The sequence below is a fragment of the Ruditapes philippinarum genome, unplaced genomic scaffold (genome assembly GCF_026571515.1).
Source record: "Ruditapes philippinarum isolate M1 unplaced genomic scaffold, ASM2657151v2 ctg3864_1_1_1_1, whole genome shotgun sequence".
Lineage (NCBI taxonomy): Eukaryota > Metazoa > Mollusca > Bivalvia > Venerida > Veneridae > Ruditapes > Ruditapes philippinarum.
Window position 1 is genome coordinate 222,681 of NW_026859228.1, and position 22,031 is coordinate 244,711.

The 22,031-nt window shown below is 32.4% G+C and overlaps 1 protein-coding gene across 1 annotated transcript; it reads left to right on the forward strand.

Moving 5' to 3' along the window:
- The first annotated feature begins 289 nt into the window (after window positions 1–289).
- Window positions 290–4,923, forward strand: LOC132755703 (E3 ubiquitin-protein ligase TRIM33-like). The gene is made up of 2 exons (XM_060746599.1): window positions 290–359; window positions 1,734–4,923. Exon 2 carries the CDS (start codon window positions 1,740–1,742, stop codon window positions 2,886–2,888), a length of 1,149 nt encoding a protein of 382 aa, XP_060602582.1. The 5' UTR covers window positions 290–359; window positions 1,734–1,739; the 3' UTR covers window positions 2,889–4,923.
- Window positions 4,924–22,031: the final 17,108 nt, after the last annotated feature.

The following is a 22,031-nucleotide window of genomic DNA, read 5'->3' on the forward strand; positions in this document are numbered from 1 at the left end:
TTACTAACGCAGTAAGAGGCATGTATGTATATTTTGACCTCTGGATTGTGAGTGCCGTTTGCAATGTGCAAATTTCTTTCTTTGTTCGCTTCATAATATTTTAATCTTAAATGCATTTTCAAAATTTTCATGAAAATTAGCATCAATTAGGAGGCATGCTTGCTTTAACATATGAAACACCTTTAGAAACATATTATTATGTCAACAATATAAAGTTAAGAGAAAGTAAAAAGGGAATGCACTCTTATTGAAACATATCATACCAACCATATTTACGTAAGAGTACATTCCCTTTTCACGTTCTTTTGAACTTCCGCGTTCCAAAGTCCAAAGGTTTTTAGCAGTGTTTAGATTACAAGGTGAGCAAATTTAGAATATTAAATCTAATATTCATCTAAGAATAAAATCATATATCGTACGTATGCAAACAAAAGCGACTTTAGTACATAATGTATTTTTCACATAGATCTAGACCACAACTTTTTGTTTTGTTTCAATTTTATTTTTTATTTTTCTAAATCATATACATATCGAGGTAAAAATAAAAGAAAATTAACAATATGCGAAATTTTGTTAATTGTGATACATGTTTGTAAATATGCTTTATAAATATCAAACAAGTAACGTGACAATGAATATTTTACTTACGTACACTGATAATCTTATCAGGTGACTAAATATTTACCAAACGACCAGAGGGTAAACAAGATTTCTACCTTTATTTTTATTTTCTTGTGTAGGAAATAAAAAGCACTCATGGTATCTTTGTTTGAAGGATAGTTACATGATATGCTCTCTTTAATTAAAATATAAATAACCGTTCAAAATTAAACATTATGTGTGACAGTCTATATACTCTTCACTATTGTATTTTTTACCTTTACCTCTAGACAACCGGGATATCGTTATTTGAAGTCAGTACCCATCGATTTACGATTTGATCACCTAAAACATTGAGTTGACAATTTGTGCACCATATTTCTACAGTATCGACCCAATTTGTTTTGTCTTAAACTGATTGCATGCTACTGATTAAGTATTATCTAATTGTTGTTATTTCTGAAAGTAAATACTTGTTGAAAACAAATAGCACCCTTTACAAATTTTTGTTTCATAAGATTTCATTTCAATAAAAATGATAGCAAATATCTCTCGGAAGACAGTGCCCAGGCCTTTCAAACAGATATTAATAGAATATATTGTATAAAATTTTATGTAAAAAATGACAAAGTTATTTATCTAATATGTATACTAATACGAAGAGTCTTAAAGTTATTACAAATAAACCTGATTTTTCATATACGTGTATAGACAATTTTAATTAGTTAGTGTTAATTTCATCTTCAAATTATGCACGAACGGAAGTCGACATGGCTTTCTTTTGGGTGACCCCCAATTATTTTCTCTTACTTTAAGATCATGATAGATTAAAATGAATTCGATATGCGATTACATTCTGCTTTATGTAACACTAGCATACGCCTTTAATTGAAATACAAGTAGAAAAACTAACATATAAAGTTTTAGAATTAAAGTATAAATTTATAATATTTTACTTATCAGGTCAAATATTTTTAAAAGGGTATTTCTGAAAATATGCCAGTAATTTGATTGCCCGTCAGAAATTGATACTAGTGTTTTAAATGTAAATGGATCGGTCGAATTCCATGTATTTAACATTATAATTGATATGATTTTGAAAAAAAAATTCTTCACATATCATATTTTTTCAGACAGGAATGGAGGTTCCTGGTAAATTAGGTCTAGGAGATCTCAATGATGATGACTCGAAATTAATATGTCTTCCATGTGACAGTGATGGTTTGAAGGAACGTGCTTATGGCTTCTGCCAGGACTGCCAGGAGCATCTATGTGAAACATGCTATAAACATCATAGACGCGCTCGTCCATTTAAAAACCATGTACTCATTGACAAAGAATCAATGCCAAAGACCCGGGTTAATGCACCTACAAAATCTGAGGATACGGCCGACTTTTGCACGAAACACCAAGATAAACCATTAGAATTCTATTGTAGGGATCACACATCTGTGGCTTGTTATGTGTGCGTTACATTAGAACACAAACAGTGTAATGTGGACTATATTCCTGATGTTTCTGGAAACCTGTCAGATGAGATGGCCGATATATTAGAACAAATGGAATCGTTGATAACGAAATGTAAATCGAACGTAGAATATGTTAGCAAAGCTGCGCAAAATCTAGACCAGAGTCATGCGAAAGTTGTTGAAGATATCAAAGCTTTCAGAAAAGAAATAAATGAATGTTTGGAAAGAATGGAAACCCAGATATTAAAAGAAGCTAATATAATTGTAAAAAATGAAAAATGTAAGCAGGAAACCGTAGAAGCTGCTTGCTTAGAGATAACTAAAGAGCTTGAATGTTCACATTCGTTGTTAAGGTCATTACAAGAACAGAACAAGCAAAATAAGCTTTTTATCGAAATTAAAAACGCCGGAAAAAGTCTGCCAATACTGACAGATAAGGAAAAGAACATACTGCATGCAAATACAACAAACATATGTATTAAATTTACCCGCAATGAAAGCCTTATAGATTTTCTGAATACTGAGAATAACTATGGAACATTGTCAACATTGGTACAATCATGCCCAGATAGAACAATAGATTTACAATATATGGATACAATAGACGTCAAATTGAAATCAGAAAAAGAAAAATGTAACATTACTGGTATGGTTATGATTGCTCCTACGAAAATGGTTGTTGCTGACAACATTAACCAAAATATAAAACTGATCGACGTTGAGAAAAATGAAGTTGTAACTGAGGTTAAGATGTCTTCAGGTCCCTTAGATGTTACAACTCTTCCAGAAAAAAAACCTTGCTGTAACTTTGATGAATGAAACGTTTCTTCAGATATTGTCTTATTCTGACGCGAAACTTTCATTAGATCAACGTATAGATGTGAAAGAAAAGTGCAATGGTGTTGCTTATGGCCAGGATAAATTGGTTGTCTCTTGCCGGGCATCAAAGAAAATAATCATTATGAATCTTCAAGGAGAAATTCTCCATGTTCTTGGTCCTCCTGCTTTATTCTACGGGCCTCTCAGAGTTTTGATCAGCAAAGATGAAACGTCTATATGTGTATCTCATACGGATTGGAGACAAAATAGCAAGGTTTTGAAAATAGATTGGAAAGGAAATGTTAAGACCGTTTTTCAAGAACCGAGATATAAATATCCTTACGGTCAACAACAATTAGAAGATGAGACTATACTTGTGTGCTACAGAGACAGTAACACTATTCTGAGACTGTCAAGCAGCTTAAAGAAATGTGATATTATTGGACTAGAGAAAGCAAACATTTATATCCCAAAAGCTGTAACATACTGTGACAGAGAACAAAAACTGTACATAAGTTGTTCATCAGAGGAAAACAAATTCCAGACTGATATTGTTAAAGTATTCCATGTAAAGTGGATATAAACATTACAAAAGAGTATGTCGTCATAAAAAAATCTCTTTATAGAATTAATATTTTCTTTTCTTCGTAAACTGAAACTTGATCGATAAATCAAAGGGCTGCAAGCTCTGCGGTATTTTCTTATCATTGCAATCTAAATCGTACTATATATATGTATGTATTTTCCTGTATAAGTTTATTTTTATATACTATAATTCATATTACAGGGCAACGAGATGCAGCGACTGATTTAGATTTTTTACTATAACAGTACATAGGAATATTGCATGATACAGTTACATCAAAAAATCATTTATGTTTATTTTTTTTTGACAGCCACACTTTATCCTTGCATATCGTGGCTACTTCCTTTAAAAAGACACTGAAAAAAAATAGTTGCCTCGATTGGGATTTGAACTTCAGAGCTCTCACATAGTCAGATTTATTTGTGTAATACGCTCTAAAGTATTCGGTAATCGACATCGCTAAAATTATCATTTTCATTGATTAAAATGATATTCATCCGCGTTATTTGTGATTGTGCATTTATTGACAATTCTATAGCCAACGCTACTTTTAAACTTAAAATGCGTTGTAATATGTTGGATACTTGTAACAAAATTAAAATATTTTTTCTTTTACATCGCTAGTTTAAAGCTGTTTTGAGAACTACTTGTTGTTAGGTTTGTCTTGAAATTATGTGCCAGAGATTGAATGTCAGCCTTTTATTTCCTGATCTGCGATCAGAAAATACAAAAATGACATTCATACAGTAAGACCTTGCAGTTTCAGGTTATGTTTAGTGGCGAACAATATAGTTTTCAGTCATTGAGCAATGAGATTTTTACTTGGCTCTAGCCAGTACACTTAAAATGTATCGGTATAAGATGAAATAGGGTAAAATTATTATTGATTAATTTTTTGTGTAACCATTTCAGTCGTTATCTAAATTATGATGATTATAGAGTAAATAAATTTATATTTACAAGGGCTTTGGATAAAGGAAATACTTGATGTACTTGGTATTTTATTGTCAGAGAATAAATAAATTCGCTAAGACTAAACATGTCAATAACCATTTTTACGCAAGAAATAAGAACAATTCACTGAAGTTATTGAAATATCAAACAGCTTACTGATGTGAATGGATATCTTCTAGATTAGCTTAATTGGGACATATAAAATTTTCAAACATTCTTATGCTGTTGAACACTATTGTAAAATTAATTTACCATTTCGTCATATATATTCTTCTAAGAGTAGTTGCAGTGTGACACCAATTAGGTCAGAGACTGGGAAATATAAAAAAAATCTTCCAAAAACATAAAAGCATGTCAGTTGTGTGATAATTGTGTTGAATCAGAGCTGCTCCATGTTATGCTAAAATGTCTAATGTATGTTAGAGAGAGACAAATAATGTTTGATTGACCTGTAATGTCAACTGTAATTTTAATGTGATAAATGATTCAGAATTTTTTTTTAAATGATATAGTTAAAAAAAGGTAATAAAAAAATAGGTATTAGAAAATTATTTTCTACAAAGTCCAAGTCAAATTTTTCAATAAGAAATGAATGCATATATTTTAATGATTACATATAATATGTACAAATATTTGCAGTACATATTATACATATTCTTTGATGTTTGAAAATTGTTTTATAAGCATAATTATATACATATATATAGTTTCACTTAAATGTTGATAAAATCGCTGACTTGAGATCAAAGGTCCCTCACCACTGTGGGTTCGATCCTCACTCGGGTCGAAATCTTTCATGTGAGGAAGCCATCCAGCTGGCTTACGGAAGGTCGGTGGTTCTACCCAGGTGCCTGCTCGTGCCTGAAGTAATGCCCGGAGGGGCACCTGGGGTCTTCCTCCACCAATAAAGCTGGAAAAAAATCGACGAAAAATCTCGGCGGGACGCTCTATGATGACCCGACTTGAGTGTACGGTCGCCCATATGGGCTTTCCGGCGGCGACCTTAAATAAACGCATAAAAAAATGTATACAACCTCAATTACAACATGCAGTATCCAACACTTATAAGTAAATATTGGATTGGACATAAACATAATAAAGGAACCATAAGAGAAACATTTTTATAGAATTAATGATTTCTGTTGTTCGTAAACTGTGTAAACTTTTTTATTTTATTCTTAATGGATAAAATATGACCGTTAATACAGTATAACAGTAGCAACAGGTTATGTTAGTGGGAAAAAAACAGTTTTCATGCAAAAATTCGGTCATTCATAGAGCAATGAGCTTTTTACTTGACTATGGCCAGTGTCAGGAGAAATGTCTGCCTTGATGTTATTTAATCTAAGGAAAGATTCAGTAATAAATACTGGAACCAATTTCCAAGATATGGGGGCTGGTAAGCACCGCCTGACATAAAAGTGAAATATTCTCAGTTGGAAAACTAGCACGTAATTGTTTAGTTAACACTATCTTTTTTTAGGTATTTTTATCCTTTTCTATCTCAAATCAATATATACCTGTAAACAACAAACTCTGATTATTATTTACACCCAAAACAATGAACTCTGATCATTATTTACACCCAAAACAAACACACATCATTTATCAACCACTTATACGTATTATCTTTTCACGTATACGTCTTTTATACGAAACAATACTAGACACCTGGCGAGCCCAAGCTCTAAACAACTTATGACCAAACAAAACAATAAAATCACCACAAAATGAAGAACACAAAAAATGAATATTTTTACAACTCTAAGATACAGTATAAACCACAAACATTCATCCAACAATATTAACTTCACACAATCTAATCAGCATCAGAAAACAACTTAAACTAAAGCACCCAATATTTACATTGTACATATATCCTCAAAACAAAGCAGCAACTAATATAATCTTGACCAAACAAACATTCAACCAATATCAACCAATTATATCGTCACAAACAGATATAACTCAACAACCAAAAACAACTAATTACAACCAATAAACCCTGATCAATTAAGATCACCACAATTATATTCAACCACTTAAACAAACCAACAAAACTCCCTACTAAACAACAATTGTATCATAGTTTGGGTACCTTTCTGTTGAAAAAGTGTCAGAGTTAAATCGTATACATATACATGCACAGTGCGGTAACTGGAGTGCGGGTATCAGTTACCCGCACTCCAGATAATGCCCGTGGATTGGTTCATTTTTGCCGGGGTTTACATATTGTGACGGCAGAGAAAGGGAAAGGGGCAGAACTATTATATTCAAATGCTCGTTCATTGGTTAATTTTTTCTGGGGTTTCATATTATGACAACAGGGAACGTGCTGTCATGTTTGACTATGATACAAAAGAGAAAGAACACCAAAACACTCGGCAATCTGATTTATACTCGGGGGCTACGCCCCCTCGTACAAATCAGATAGTCTCGTGTTTCGGTGCTCTTTCTATTACAAATTATCTTCTCAATAAAAAAATAACCCGCTACACATACAGCGTGTCTCTCCTAACTGATGTAAAATCTCTCTCTAAACGCGCATATTTGCTAGCATAAACGATCTGACATTTAAACATGTAGATAAATTTTACACTCCCAGCAACAGGTTTATAAATGAAACTGTACATTGAAATATGATACACTTCAGTGTCACAGGTGCTCGTCCAGTCTTGGTGCCCATATAAAAAAATGAAGTTTAAAAAAAAAAATTGAAAAAAAAAAATTTGAAAAAAAAACCCCATCAAAATAACTATTTTGGGTTGAGTGTAAGAAAAAAAAATTTGAAAAAAAAAAAAATCTTTTTTTCCTATATACCATTACTATGAAAAGGTCACCTAGTCGCCGTAACGCTACGGAGCTTTACTAGGACACACTGTGGAACAACCACAATGTCGAGTTCTGTAACAATACAAGCTATTTTGCTACTCTTTACACATCGTGCATTTAGAAAATTGTTAACATTCTTCATCTACCTTACATACAATCTTAAATAACTTACATTTTAACTCGGACACTCCAATTTGTTAAAATCTTGCAAAATTCCGTTGATGGTCGGCCATTTTGTCAAAAACGAAAGTACAAAACATACATCGTACTGTTCCGCTCTCCTGGTTTCCTACGACTAGTGTGAGGAACAGTAGACAACGGTAACCATCAATGGCCAAGGTCACATTGACCTTGTATGTTAAAACGGTTTCCGATCAATAACTAAAGAACGCTTAGGCCTAGGAACTTCAAACTCGGTATGGTGATTGGTCATGACCAGCAGATGACCCCTATTGATTTTGGGGTCAAGGGGTCAAAGGTCAAGGTCACATTGACCTTGTAGGTAAAAACGGTTTCCGGTCAATAACTAAAGAACCCTTAGGCCTAGGAACTTCAAACTTGGTATGGTGATTGGTCATGACCAGCAGATGACCCCTATTGATTATTTTGGGGTCAAGGGGTCAAAGGTCAAGGTCACATTGACCTTGTAGGTAAAAACTGTTTCCGATGAATAACTAAAGAACGTTAAGGCCTAGGAACTTCAAGCTTGGTATGGTGATTGGTCATGACCAGCAGATGACCTCTATTGATTTTGGAGTCAAGGGGTCAAAGGTCAAGGTCACATTGACCTTGTAGGTAAAAACGGTTTCTGATCAATAACTGAAGAACGCTTAGGCCTAGGAATTTCAAACTTGGTATGATGATTGGTCATGACCAGCATATGACCCCTATTGATTTTGGGATCAAAGGTCAAGGTCACATTGACCTTTTAGGTAAAAACCGTTTCAGATCAATAACTTAAAAAGGCTTAGGCCTTTTGTACTTCAAACTTGGTATGATGATTGGTCATGACCAGCAGATGACCCCTATTGATTTTGGGGTCAATGGGGTCAAAGGTCAAGGTCACATTGACCTTGTAGGTAAAAACGGTTTCCGGTCAATAACTAAAGAACCCTTAGGCCTAGGAACTTCAAACTTGGTATGATGATTGGTCATGACTAGTAGATGACCCCTATTGATTTTGGGGTCAAGAAGTCAATGTCATAGTGACCATGTACTTAATGACCGTTTCTAACCAATAACTCAACAACTCAAGTTGCCTTGGTTGATATTTTTATGTGCTTTTGGTATACACATTTGAAGGTCTTATGTAATATAACAACTTGGGTGTCATTAATGAGGCCTATGTGATTCATAAAATTTATGTATATATTATTTGGTAAGAATTTTAATAACTTTAATTGCTGCACACAACCTATGGGGTCACAATAATTATTACCTTGTGACTAGTCATGACCAGTAGATACTAGATAACCCTTATTAATTGCTTGTTCACTGGGTCAGAAGTCATGCATAATAACCTGATCACATGACAAATTGGCTGCCGATAGGGGGCATACATGTTTTACAAACATATCTTGTTTCTTAAAGAAATATGTATCATATAATTTTATTATTTCTTAAACACATCAAAATATTTCTTTAAATCATATTCTCCTGCAAAATTCATAATTTAGTCAAATAAGAGATAATGGTGATCAGTCTATGAAAACTACCACTTTCATTGGTCAATTTTTTAAATATTTCTAGAGTAACAACCAATCAGCCATTGAAGTTTTAGACTCCAAATATCTGGTTTTGTCTTACTTACATTGACTTTCCATTCTCTTTATTTTTGTCTCTTCATTTAAATGCAAGAAGAAAAAAAAATGAAAAAGTTACACATTTACTTAATATAAAAGAATAGATTTTCTCTAAATTATATAATTTTTTTTTGGTGACTATGATACATAATGGGAAAAAACCGCCTCCGTGGTCGAGTGGTTAGAGTCGATGACTTCTAATCCAGTTACCTCTCTGGCGTGGGTTCGAAACCCGGGAGATGCTTATGTAGTTTAGCGCGGAGGAAGGTAGTCTAAGTACTGGGTGTAACTCTCGAGGAACGATGGTTAGGAAACTACTCGCCTATATGACTGGAAATACTGTTGGGAAAAGGCTTAAAAATGAAACAAACAAACAAACAAACAAAATAAATGGGAAAAAAATGTTTAAATAGTTTATTAACAAATGATGATAAATGTATGAAAGGTTAATAAGTGAAATTCTTAAAATATGAGAACAATATTCATGGGATATAAATACTGCTCTAGCTATTATTATACAGGATCAAAAATAATGGAGATAAAATATGAATATTTGATTGATCAATATGGAAACAGGTGTTTTCTAATATACAAACATGTTAAGATCACTTTTAAACAAAACACATGAACAAAATTACATGTAAAATTAGCAAAAGACAACTTCACATGTTGTTAAAAATGTTTTTGTCTTACAATCTTGAAAAATAGTTTTCGTTCTTTGATTTTTTTGTTTTTTTTTTCCAATAAGTGCATTAAATGCAATATGTAAAAAAAAGGAAACAGATGCTCGGGCAGATTTAACTTAGTAAAGAATTTTAAAAAGCCTTATATTTTACACTTATGCTAAACTAAGCTATAAGTTTCTGAATACTTCTGTAGTTGTTTTGTTTGGGCTGCATGTGTCCTCAATTCATATCATCATTGACTTACTCTAATTACCGTTCAGATAGGTAATTTAGGGTTACTTAGGAGGTAATTTTGAAGAGGTTCTAGATGCCATTTCGCCATACTCTTCACGAAGATCTATGTTTTGATTCTAATAGAAAAAACATAATAGTACTCAAATATTTATAACAAGAGGGCCATGAGTGGCGCCTGAAGTGACTCACTTAGCTGTTATATAGGTCCGCTGCAGGACTTTTGTTTTTGAACAAACTTGGTAGATTTAGACACCCATTAGAAGATATTTTCATGCTGAAACATCTAAGGTTTGGCTCGTTGAGTTTAAAAAAAAAAAGATTTTTTAAGATTTAACTATACACATATAGTTAAAAGCAATGACACCCCTAGGGCGGGGCCAGTTTTGACCCCATTTGACACTCACTAGAAGATGTTTCATGCCTTATATCTAAACTCTAGCTATTTGTTTTTTTTTTCAAAGAAGATTTTTTTAAAGTTTTTGCTATACACATATAAGGAAAATCAATGACCCCCGGGGCAGGGCAAATTTTGACCCCAGGGCTTCTTATTTGAACAAATTTGGTAGGACCACCCATTAGAAACATGTTTCATGCTTAATATCTTAGCTCTAGCTCTTTGGGTTCTTTAGAAGAAGATTTTATAAAGTTTTTACTATATGCATATAGGGAAAATCAATGACCCCCTGGGGGGGGGCCAATTTTTGACCCCAGGGCTTTTATTTTGAAACAAACTTGATAGACACTCATTAGAAGATGTTTCATGCTAAATATCTTAGCTCTAGCTCTTTGGTTCTTTAAAAGAAGATTTTATAAGGTTTTTACTATATGTCATATAGGGGAAAATCAATGACGCTCCCCTTGGGCGGGGCCAATTTTTTGACCCAAGGGCTTTTATTTGAACAAACTTGGTAGACACCCATTAGTATAGATGTTTCATGCTAAATATCTTAGCTCTAGCTCTTTGGGTTCTTTAAAAGAAGATTTTTTAAGTTCTTATCTATATGCATATAGGGAAAATCAAAGAGACCGAGGTCGGGGCCGATTTTAATTCTAAGAACAAAATTTTGAACAACTTTGGTTTTTGGACCTATAGATGATACCATAGACAAAATATCAAAGCTCTAGGCCATTTACTTTCAGACCAGAAAGTTTCACTATATGTATATAATGAAAAATCAATGACCCCCGAGGGCGGGGCCAATTTTGACCCGAGGGGCCATTATTTGAACAATCTTGGTAGAGGTCTACCACACAATGTTTCATGCCAAATATCTTTCCTGTAGCCTTTGCCATTCAGAGAAGAAGTTTTTTTTATGTTTTACTATATACATATTAGAAAAACCTATGACCCCCGGGGTGGGGCCAATTTTGACACTAGGGAAAAAATTTGTACAACTTTGTTATTGGACCTTCAGATGATACCATAGACCAAATATCAAAGCTCTAGGGCATTTACTTTCAGACCAGAAGATTTTTCAAGTTTTCACTATATGTATGTAATGAAAATCAATGACCCCCCGAGGCGGGACCAATTTTGACCCTAGGGTCATTATTTGAGCAATCTTGATAGAGGTCTACTACACAATGTTTCATGCCAAATATCTAATCTGTACCCTTTGCCAAATCAGAGAAGAAGATTTTTTTAGATTTTACTATATACATATAAGGAAAAACCTATGACCCCCTGGGGCGGGGCCAATTTTGACACTAGGGACAAAATTTGAACAACTGTGGTAGAGGACCCATAGATGATACCATATACCAAAAATCAAAGCTCTGGCCCATGTACTTTCAGACAAGAAGATTTTTTAATTTTGTGTTTTTGAAACCCTTTTCTGGCCCTATGACCTACATATGCAACAGACCGGAACTATTTGAACAACTTTGAAAGGGGACCACCCAAGGATCATTTCTGTAAAGTTTGGTTGATGTGTAGTCATTGGTTTCAGAGAAGATGTTGTTAATGTTCAAAAGTTGACGACGCACGACGCACGACGACGGACACAAGGCCATCACAATAGCTCACCCTGAGCATTGCTCAGGTGAGCTAAAAATAATAAAAGCTTAATAAGCTTCTTAATCTATGAAATATTCTTAAATTATAGTTAATTTTCATACTTCTGAATATTGATATGAAATTATGTTTTCGTTCTCAACTGACATTCAAACACACAACAGTACATGTACAGTGTTTTTGTTTCTTTTCTCTTTTAGAAAGTCAAAAAGATCAAATCTGTTAAAAGTTAGTTGTTTGACAAAAATCTCTTCTTTGCATATGAAAACGTTTAGTTTACAGATGTATAATTATGTACTAATTCAAATAAAACCATCAACTAGTATTGAGACCTTTATGTATTTTATGGAAAAAAACGAAGAAATAAAAACACTGTTATGTCTTTTAACAATGAAAAATCACAATTTTTTAAGCAGCATGCAACATAATGTATGCAACAGGCATCATGCAAATGTTCTGTTTCCAGACAAAGCTGGAAGAAACATTTTTTAAGTATTGTACAGTTTCATGCAAGAAACAACTGAGGTTGTTCTTTTACAAAAATTTACATAAAAAAACATACATAAAACCACAACAAACGTATCTTTATTGCGAACATTCTAAAGTAAGATGATTATCTTATATACATGTACCCGGTAAATGAGCAAGTTATCTTCACACTTCAGATATAAGTTTCGGAACTTATCCATCATTCTTTCAAAAAAGAGCATTTGATCCAAATGAACTTTTGGAAAAGAATAGTAACAGTTCGTTTTATTTCTCACAAAAACTGTGATCAAAAGAATTTTAAAGTCTTTTTTCTATAAAACAACACAATATATTTGTTTATTATGTAACAATCTCAAATACATACTTTTATGTATTCCATTTTTATATGTACAATGTTGTGTACAATGTTTTAAAATATGTGAATATATGTAATAGCTAGCTTACATAATGCTGTCATTTTTCATACATTTCACATGATTTTAAAGATCCCAAGAATTTCTAAAGTTGCTCTTGAGAAACAAATTCATCAAAATTGCATTTCAAACTGACACCGACCGTCTAACACTTATTTGTTTACAGTTGCTCTTAAAACTGATCATATCAGTTACAGGTAAGATTTTAAGGTTTATTACTGTCTACAGCAGACAAAAGGATTCTTGTCTGTAACAAAGAAAGTGACGATATCCTGAGACTATTGAGCAGCTTAAAAAGACGTGACATTATGGATCAGAGAAAGATAATACTTATAATCATTTAGTATACTGTGATAGAGAACATAAATACGCTAGTTTGTGGAAAAAAATGTGAAAAGCTGTTATCGTTTAATATCATTGTGAAATGAGCCAGGAAGATACACAGGGATGTGTCGTCATTAAAACTGTTTTGTCATCTAAGATTCATACACTGAAAATTTACCATTCATACGATATGTCGTTTGAGCAACTGGTTATCTATATTTGCTAACAGTATCCACATGCTTTATCATTATTATTACTTTTAGTGGTGCAATATTCTTGTATTGCGCGTTTTTGTGCACAGGCTAAATGAAACTGTTATCGTGACTGTAACCTTTTCCTTACAGCTTTCATAAATCTTTCTTGAATCAACGTTCAGAAAAGTTATTTCTTCAAAGACTCACTTTCTTAGACTCTTTTTCTTTTAAACATCAATCTTAATATGCTGCAAATATGTGGACAACTTCCACGTCGATATTATGTCGGAACGCTTCTTTTAAATAGAGGGGATTTTATTCTTAAGTCTTTCTTCCCGTATCTACCTTCTTGATACAAAAGAAAGGATGGGGGATATAGAAATGTTAGGGGAAAAAGACATTCAATCTTTATACGATCTTTAGATAAATCATAAACTTGTGTAAGTTCTTTCGTTTATCTTTTGCCATTGGTCATATTTAATTATATCTTCCTGCATAATATATGTTCGCAGAGTATTTCTGTTGCAGGGATGTTTGAAAAATCTCTCCAATTCCAGACAAGAAAACGTATGCTTTCCGTACAAAAAAGAGGGTAAATGAGTTATAAGTAAAAAGTAAAGGATTTGGCTTTAGCGGATCAGGCCAAGAGATCTTAACTAACGCATAAATAGCACAAATAACTTTTAAAATTTACATATGGTAAGGCAATTTTTATTATAGTACACTCAACGTTTCCTGTTTAAAGGAATCTGTAACGTTGACCTTGAATCCCTTTCACCCACTATCAATAAAGATCTTCAGGCAAAAATATCTCAATAAATTCAATCTTTAAAAAATATATTAAGATTTTAAGAAAGGTAAAAATATTCAATATTTAATTAATTATTTACATGTCATTGGCGATTGATGACTGGTTTTGAAGTATCAATCACTGTAATTCTACATCGTTACTAACGCAGTAAGAGATATTTATGTATATGTTGACCTCTTTTAGTAATTTTCCTGGATTTTAAGCGCCGTTTGCAATGTGTAAATGACTTTCTTCACTTTGTTTACTTCACAATATTTTACTTTTAAATGCAGTTTATTTTTTTTCATGAAAATTAGCATCAATCTGGCATGCTTGCCTTAACATATGAAATATCTTTGGAAAAATATTATTATATCAACAATATTTCAGAAGAACGTGAACTGGGAATGCACTCTTATTGAAACATATTATACCAACCATATTTAAGTAAGAGTGCATTCCCTTTTCACGTTCTTTTGAACTTCCGCGTTCCAAAGTCCAAAGGCCTTTAGATTACAAGGTAAGAAAATTAAGAATATCAAATCTAATATTCATCTAAGAATAAAATCATATATCGTACGTATGCAACTTAAAGCTTTAGTACAAAATGTTGTTTTCGTCCTATGGATAAAATGGTATATTTCATGTTTTCTCAAGAATATCACATAGCTCTACAACAACTTTTTGTTTTGTTTCATTTTTTTATTTTTATTTTTCTGAATCATCAACATATCAAGGTAATAATAAAAGCAAATTAACAATATGCGAAATCGTGTTAATTGTGATACATGATTGTAAATTTGCTTAATGAAATATTTAACAAGTCACGTGGCAATAAATATTTTACTTGCGTACACTGATAATCTTATCAGTTGACTAAAATATTTGCCAAACGACCAGACGGTAAACAAAATTTCAACTTTTTTTTATTTTCTTATTAAGGAAATAAAAAGCACACATGGTATCTTTGTTTGAAGGATAGTTACATGCTATGTTCTCTTTAATAAATAACCGTACAAAATTAAACATTAAGTGTGTCTATATACTCTTCATTATTGTTTTCTTTTGGGTGACACCCAATTATTTTCTCTTATTTTAAGATCATGATAGATTTAAATGAATTTGATATGCGATAACAGTCTGCTATATGTAACACTAGAATACGCCTTTAATGGAAATACTAGTAGAAAAACTAACATAAAAATTATTAGAATTAAAGTACAAATTTATAATATTTTTACCTATCAGGTCAAATATTTTTAAAAGTGTAATTCTGAAAATATGCCAGTAACCTGATTATCCATCAAAAATTGATACTAGTGTTTTTAAATGTAAATGGACTGGTCGAATTCCATGTATCTAACATTATAATTTATGTGATTTTGAAACAAATAAAAGTTTTCATTTATCATATTTTTCAGACAGGAATGGAGGTTCCTGGTAAATTAGGTCTAGGAGATCTACACGATGATGATTCGACCTTAATATGTCTTCCACGTGACAGTGATGGTTTAAAGGAACCAGCCTATGGCTTCTGCCAGGACTGCCAAGAGTACCTATGTGAAACATGCTACAAACATCATAGACGTTTAAAAACCATGTACTCATTGACAAAGAATCCATGCCAATGACCCTGGTAAACGCACCTTCAAAATCTGAAAATACGGCCGACGTTTGCACGAAACACCAAGACAAACTACTAGAATTCTATTGTCGGGACCACACATCTTCGGCTTGTTATGTGTGCGTTACATTAGGACATAAACAGTGTAATGTGAACTATATTCCTGATGTTTCTAGAAACCTGTCTGATGAGATGACTGATCTTTTAAAACAAATGGAAATGTTGATAACGAAATGTAAATCGAACATAGAATATGTAAGCAAAGCTGCGCAAAATTTAGACCATTGCCATGCGAAAGTTGTTGAAGATATCAAAGTCTTCAAGAAAGAGATAAATGAATGTTTGGACAGAATGGAAACCAGAATATTAAAGAAAGCTGACACAATAGCAAAAGAAGCAAAGTGTAGACAGGAAACCCTAAAAGCTGCTTCCTTAGAGATAACTGAAGAACTTGAATGTTCATATTCATTGTTAATGGCATTAAAAGAACAGAACAAGCAAAATAAGCTTTTTATCGAGGTTGAAAACTTTAGAAAAAATCTGCCAATACTGACAGATAAGGAAAAGAACGTTTTGCATGCAAATACAGTAAAAGATTGTATTCAATTTACCAGCAACGCAAGCATTATAGATTTTCTGAAGACTGATAATAACTATGGAACATTGTCAACATGTAAACAACCATACCCAGATAGAGCAATAGATTTACAATATATGGATACAGTAGACATGAAACAGACATCAGAAAAAGAAAAAAGTAACATTACAGGTATGGTAATGATTGCTCCTACGAAACTGGTTGTTTCTGATAACAGTAACAAAAATATAAAACTGGTTGACGTTGACAAAAAAGATGTTGTAACAGAGGTAAAAATGTCTTCATTACAACTCTTCCAGAAAAAAAGCTTGCTGTAACTTTTGCCGGTGAAACGTTTCTTCAGATATTGTCTTATTCTGACGCAAAACTTTCATTAGATCAACGTATAGATGTAAGAGATACATGCAATGGTGTTGCTTATAGCCATGATAAATTGGTTGTCTCTTGCAATAAATCAAAGAAAATAATCATTTTGAATCTTCAAGGAGAAATTCTCAATGTTCTTAGTTCTCCTACTATATTCCATGGGCCTGTCAGAGTTTTGATCAGCAAGGATGAAACGTTTATATGTGTATCTGATGCAGATTGGGGTCAAAATAACAAGGTTTTGAAAATGGATTGGAAAGGAAATGTTAAAACAATTTTTGAAAAACAAAGATATAAATTTCCTTACAGTCAACAAAAATTAGAAGATGAGACTATACTGGTATGTTACAGAGACAGTATCAATATTCTGAGACTGTCAAGCAGCTTAAAGAGATGTGACATTATTGGACTAGAGAAAGCAAACATTTATTTCCCAAAAGCTGTAACATACTGTGACAGAGAACAAAAACTGTACGTAAGTTGTTCATCAGAAAAAGAAAAATTACAGGCTGATATTGTGAAAGTATTCCATGTGAAGTGGATATAAACATTACAAAGGTATATGTCGTCATAAAAATATCTTTATAGAATTCATATTTCTTTTCTTCGACAACTGATACGTGATAGATAAAAGATGACCGTTCATACAGTAAGACCTTGCAGCACCAGGTTATGTTTAGTGGAGAACAATAGTTTTCATGCATTAATTCGGCTAGTCAAAGAGCAATGAGATTATTACTTGGCTCGGGCCAGTACACTAAATATACCTGTACAATGTGAAATGGGGTAGAACCATTTTGATGAAAATTTTTATCATTAAATTCGTTGTTTAAATAACGATGATTACAGAGTAAGTAAATGTATATTTGCATGGGCTTTGGATAAAGGAAATACTAAATGTAGAAATTTGTGGGGTTTTTTGTGTTCACTAAATAACCGTTTTTACGCAAGGAACAATTGTTGTTTTATTGGAATGTCACCTAAATGAGCTTCACTTCAGTGTTGTTATATTTTTCTGGTCCTTCGGGATCATTGATGCCAGCACTATTAAGTGTTGAGAATTGAGTACCGCTCAAGCCTGTGCTAGGGGGCGTGAGGGATGTTGCACTTATTCATTATCCCTCATGTACAGACTCAATCAAACCGAGTCTGCAACTCTGTAATTTTGTTGTGATTAATGCTTCCGATGGATCACTTTGTTTCCAGATTTTTGCGACATATAAAAGTTTCCAACATTCTGATGCTGTTAAACACTATTGCAAAATTAATTTACCATTTCCTCATCTGTCATCACTAAGTCCAGGTGCGGTGTGGCACCAGTAAAGTCAGAGATTGGGCAATATGAAAATCTTCCAGAAACGTAAATCATGTGAGTTGTGTGATAATTGTGTTGAATCAGAGCTGCTCCATGACATGCTAAAATGCTTAATGTATGTAATTTTTTTAGGGAGAGACAAATAATGTTTGACTTACCTGTAATTTCAACTGTAATTTTAATGGGTTAAACGATTCAGAATTTTTTTAAAAAAATGATCTGGTTATAAAAACACCTGTTGTAATATGTTGAAAACTAGCAACAATGCTCTATACAATATGTCGACTTAATGTTTTAAATTTTGTATATATGTTGAACTCTGCATTGTACATTGTAAATTTTCAGCTATTACTAAATGTTTTAATTTTGTATATAGTCTGAACTTTTATTTACTATGTTAGAAATTACTTGCTTATCTCTTTGCTACTAGTTCTAATTAAGTGATGATACATATTTTATGGTGCTTATTACCCTAAAGCATCTGGTGATTTTTTCAAATCAAGTCCAAATTTATCTTTTCATTCATTTCTTATAAGTTATAAGATAACACTAGAAATACAATAAAGTGGCTGTCTAAAATAAGCAAGGAATTCTTACCTTTATTGTGAGGATTATGTGTAGGAATGTGAAAGTCTGGACATAATACTTAATTATATTAAAAGTCTCTTACAATCTACCCTACAATGGCTTTGCGCATACATGTATATAAATTTTATGTATTAATGTGATGAATTGTATAATGAAGAGACTTGAATAAAAGATAAATAAATAAATATTCAATGAACAAGCTTATGTCTTTAAATCATGTTTAATGGTGAAATGCTCTCGAATATCGTGTCTCTCATTGACATATTCAATGAAACCATAATCACGATAGTCACCTTTGACTTGCAGTTTTCTCTTACATTTTCTCCACTTTATGTTTTTAATCTGAACAGTGCTCTGGTCTGAACAGTGCTGATGTATATTTTTCCACGGACAATATATCCCTTAAAGACGTCTGTATTCTCTAGTTTTCTTATTAAAATAACTGTATGAAGGCTCTTGTGACCTCGAATCTCAATGGCAACACCTTAAGCAGTTGAATCATTGAAGTTCCAACTGCTCTCTAGATGGGCTATGATGGGTGGTCATTTCAAAGTTCCGTTTCATCAGATGTGGCATTAAATACGTATGTACACGTTCTGTCACAACTATAAACAAGGGTACGCTTGAACACAGTAAGCTTACTTAAATTGATTGTTATAATGAGGACACAAATGCTGTAAAACAAAATTTGAATATAACAGTGCTCTGGTCTGAACAGTGCTGGTGTATTCTATTTCCACGGACAATATATCCATTCTGCATTTTTAAGTTTTCTTGGTAAAATAACTGTATGAAGACTCTTGTGACCTCAAATCTCAGTGGCAACACCTTAAGCAGTTGAATCATTGAAGTTCCAACTGGTCTCTAGATGGGCTATGATGGGTGCTCAATGTTTCACAAAAAATGTCTTTTTGTCATCACATTTTTATGAAAACATAATCAATGTTCAAGAAAAACATAAAAGATATAAGTTTGATTCTTAATAAATTTTATTTCATAAATTATCATGAATATATATAATTGTCAACTGTTTCCAATCATAACTCCCTGGATAAAATCACTTTTGAGACAACTGGACTCGAGTTCAGTCATAAATTACATGCTCGTGTTACAATTATTTTTTTAAATAAATACATTGAAAATAAATAATATCACAGTTTTTCACTTTCTATTAATATGGTTATGCATTACATCTATATGTTAAGTCTAAAACTTTTCATTGTTCATGTAGGACGACATAACTTCGTCTTGAAGTTTAAAATGTTTGAAATATCACAGTCAGTAAAGATGATGAAGGTCTTTTAAAACGTCTTTAAGGGTTAAGGTTGAAGAGGTGGTCTATTGGTATCATTTCGAATTATTTCATCAAATACAAACTCAATTTTGTCTATAGCATCTTCCACTATTGCATATGTCTGGAAAAAGAAAAATGAAAACCAAATAATTACATTTCATATACAATGTCAATCATTTACAAATCTTGTAATTATCAGTCAATGTGTAAAATGATCAGCTGAGCTCATACCGGCAAGAGATTATCAATACCTAAATTTTTATCTTTTTGTCTAACACAAGTAGACTGTATAAATGTTGATAGTTAAATGCAGGTAAACAATATTTGTGATGATACAAATCCTCTTCCAATATATCTAATAATCTACATTTGACTTAATGAGCTGAACAAAACAAAGTTGCTAGTTTAAAGCTAAATGTGAACATTTTAATGTGTCTGAATGCATATTCATGTGCAAGTTAATGTAACTCATATGTCAGGAAATGCTTAAGTCCTGAAAATTATCAAGAGTACAGACGGTAAGACACATACACGTGACTTGTACAACTGGGCACCTGAGATATCTATCTACTAAAAAAGCTGGAAATTTGCCACATGACCATCATAATATCTGTGTGACCTAAAACCAAAACAAGCAAACTTCAAATTACCTGTGCAAAAGTTTTCTCCTTATACTTTCTGTCAATGATGGGATCTTCATGGGTCAGTGAAGTTTGCATTATACTGGTTGGTGAGCCCGTTCCTTTCCTGTTCCCTAAACTACCCGCAGTTTTACCACGGCTAGGTGGGCCTCTAGAGGCAGGAGACGCATTTTGTTTACCTGACTTCATATGTACTTTTGTAGACTGAAAAAAATATATACAAAAAATGTTGATGTTTTTACTTAATAAAAACTTTTTGATTAAAACAGATACTTTATGAAAAGTGTACTGTGATTGATAGATGAAATCAAAATCTGTCAACATGTATTTCGGCCTTTATTTTTGTAATTATCTGATAACAGCATTGGACCGGAGCTTTTTTTCAAAATAACATCGAACATTTTAATTCATTCATTTGTGTGAATACAAGTAAAAAATTAATCTTTAGAATATTGGATTGAAAATGTTTAACCCTGGGGAAACTGAAAGGAACAATTTTTTGCTACCGGTATAAAGTCAAGCAATTATGCACATCTGTGATTTCACACCAGTCTCTATACAACTGGCTGATCAATTGTGAAATTTTATCTGAATATCCCCAAAATTTGACAAAAGACAGTTCAAATAATGAAAGTAGTGCAGGTCATTTTTGTAAGAAAAGCAGTACGCTAAATGTTAATAATACCTCTTTTGAAACTTTTCCTCTTTGTCTTTATCTTTAGCTGGTATAGGGGCTTTCTTATCAGGTGCTTTTGCGGTTCCTTTATCCCCTGTTCCACTCTTACGTCCTTTACCATCACCTACAAAATAAACAAATAATATTTCTTAACAAATATGTATCATATGATTTTATTACTTCTTAAACACATCAAAATAGTTCCTTAAATCATATTCTTCTGCAAAATTCATAATTTAGTCAAATAACAGATAATGGTCATCAGTCAGTTTTATTGGTAAATTCTTAAATATTTTCTAGAGCAACAACCAATCAGATGTTGAAGTTTTAGACTGGTCACCTAATATCTGATATTTTGTCTTACTTACAATGACTTTCCATTCTCTCTATTTTTGTCCCTTCATTTAAATGCAAGAAAAAAAACATGAATATGTTACACTTTAACTAAATATGAACGAATAGATTTTATCCAAATTATTGTTTTACATTATATTTGGTGACTATGATATATAATTGAAAAAATGTTTCAATATTTTTTAACAAATGATGATAAATGACAAAGAATAAGTGAAATTCTTAAAATATGAGAACAATATCGTGGGATATAATATTGCTCTAGCTATTATAATACAGGATCAAAATAATGGAGTAAAAAATGAATACTTGAATGATATGGAACTGGTGTTTTCTAAAATACAAACATGTTAAGATCACTTTAAACAA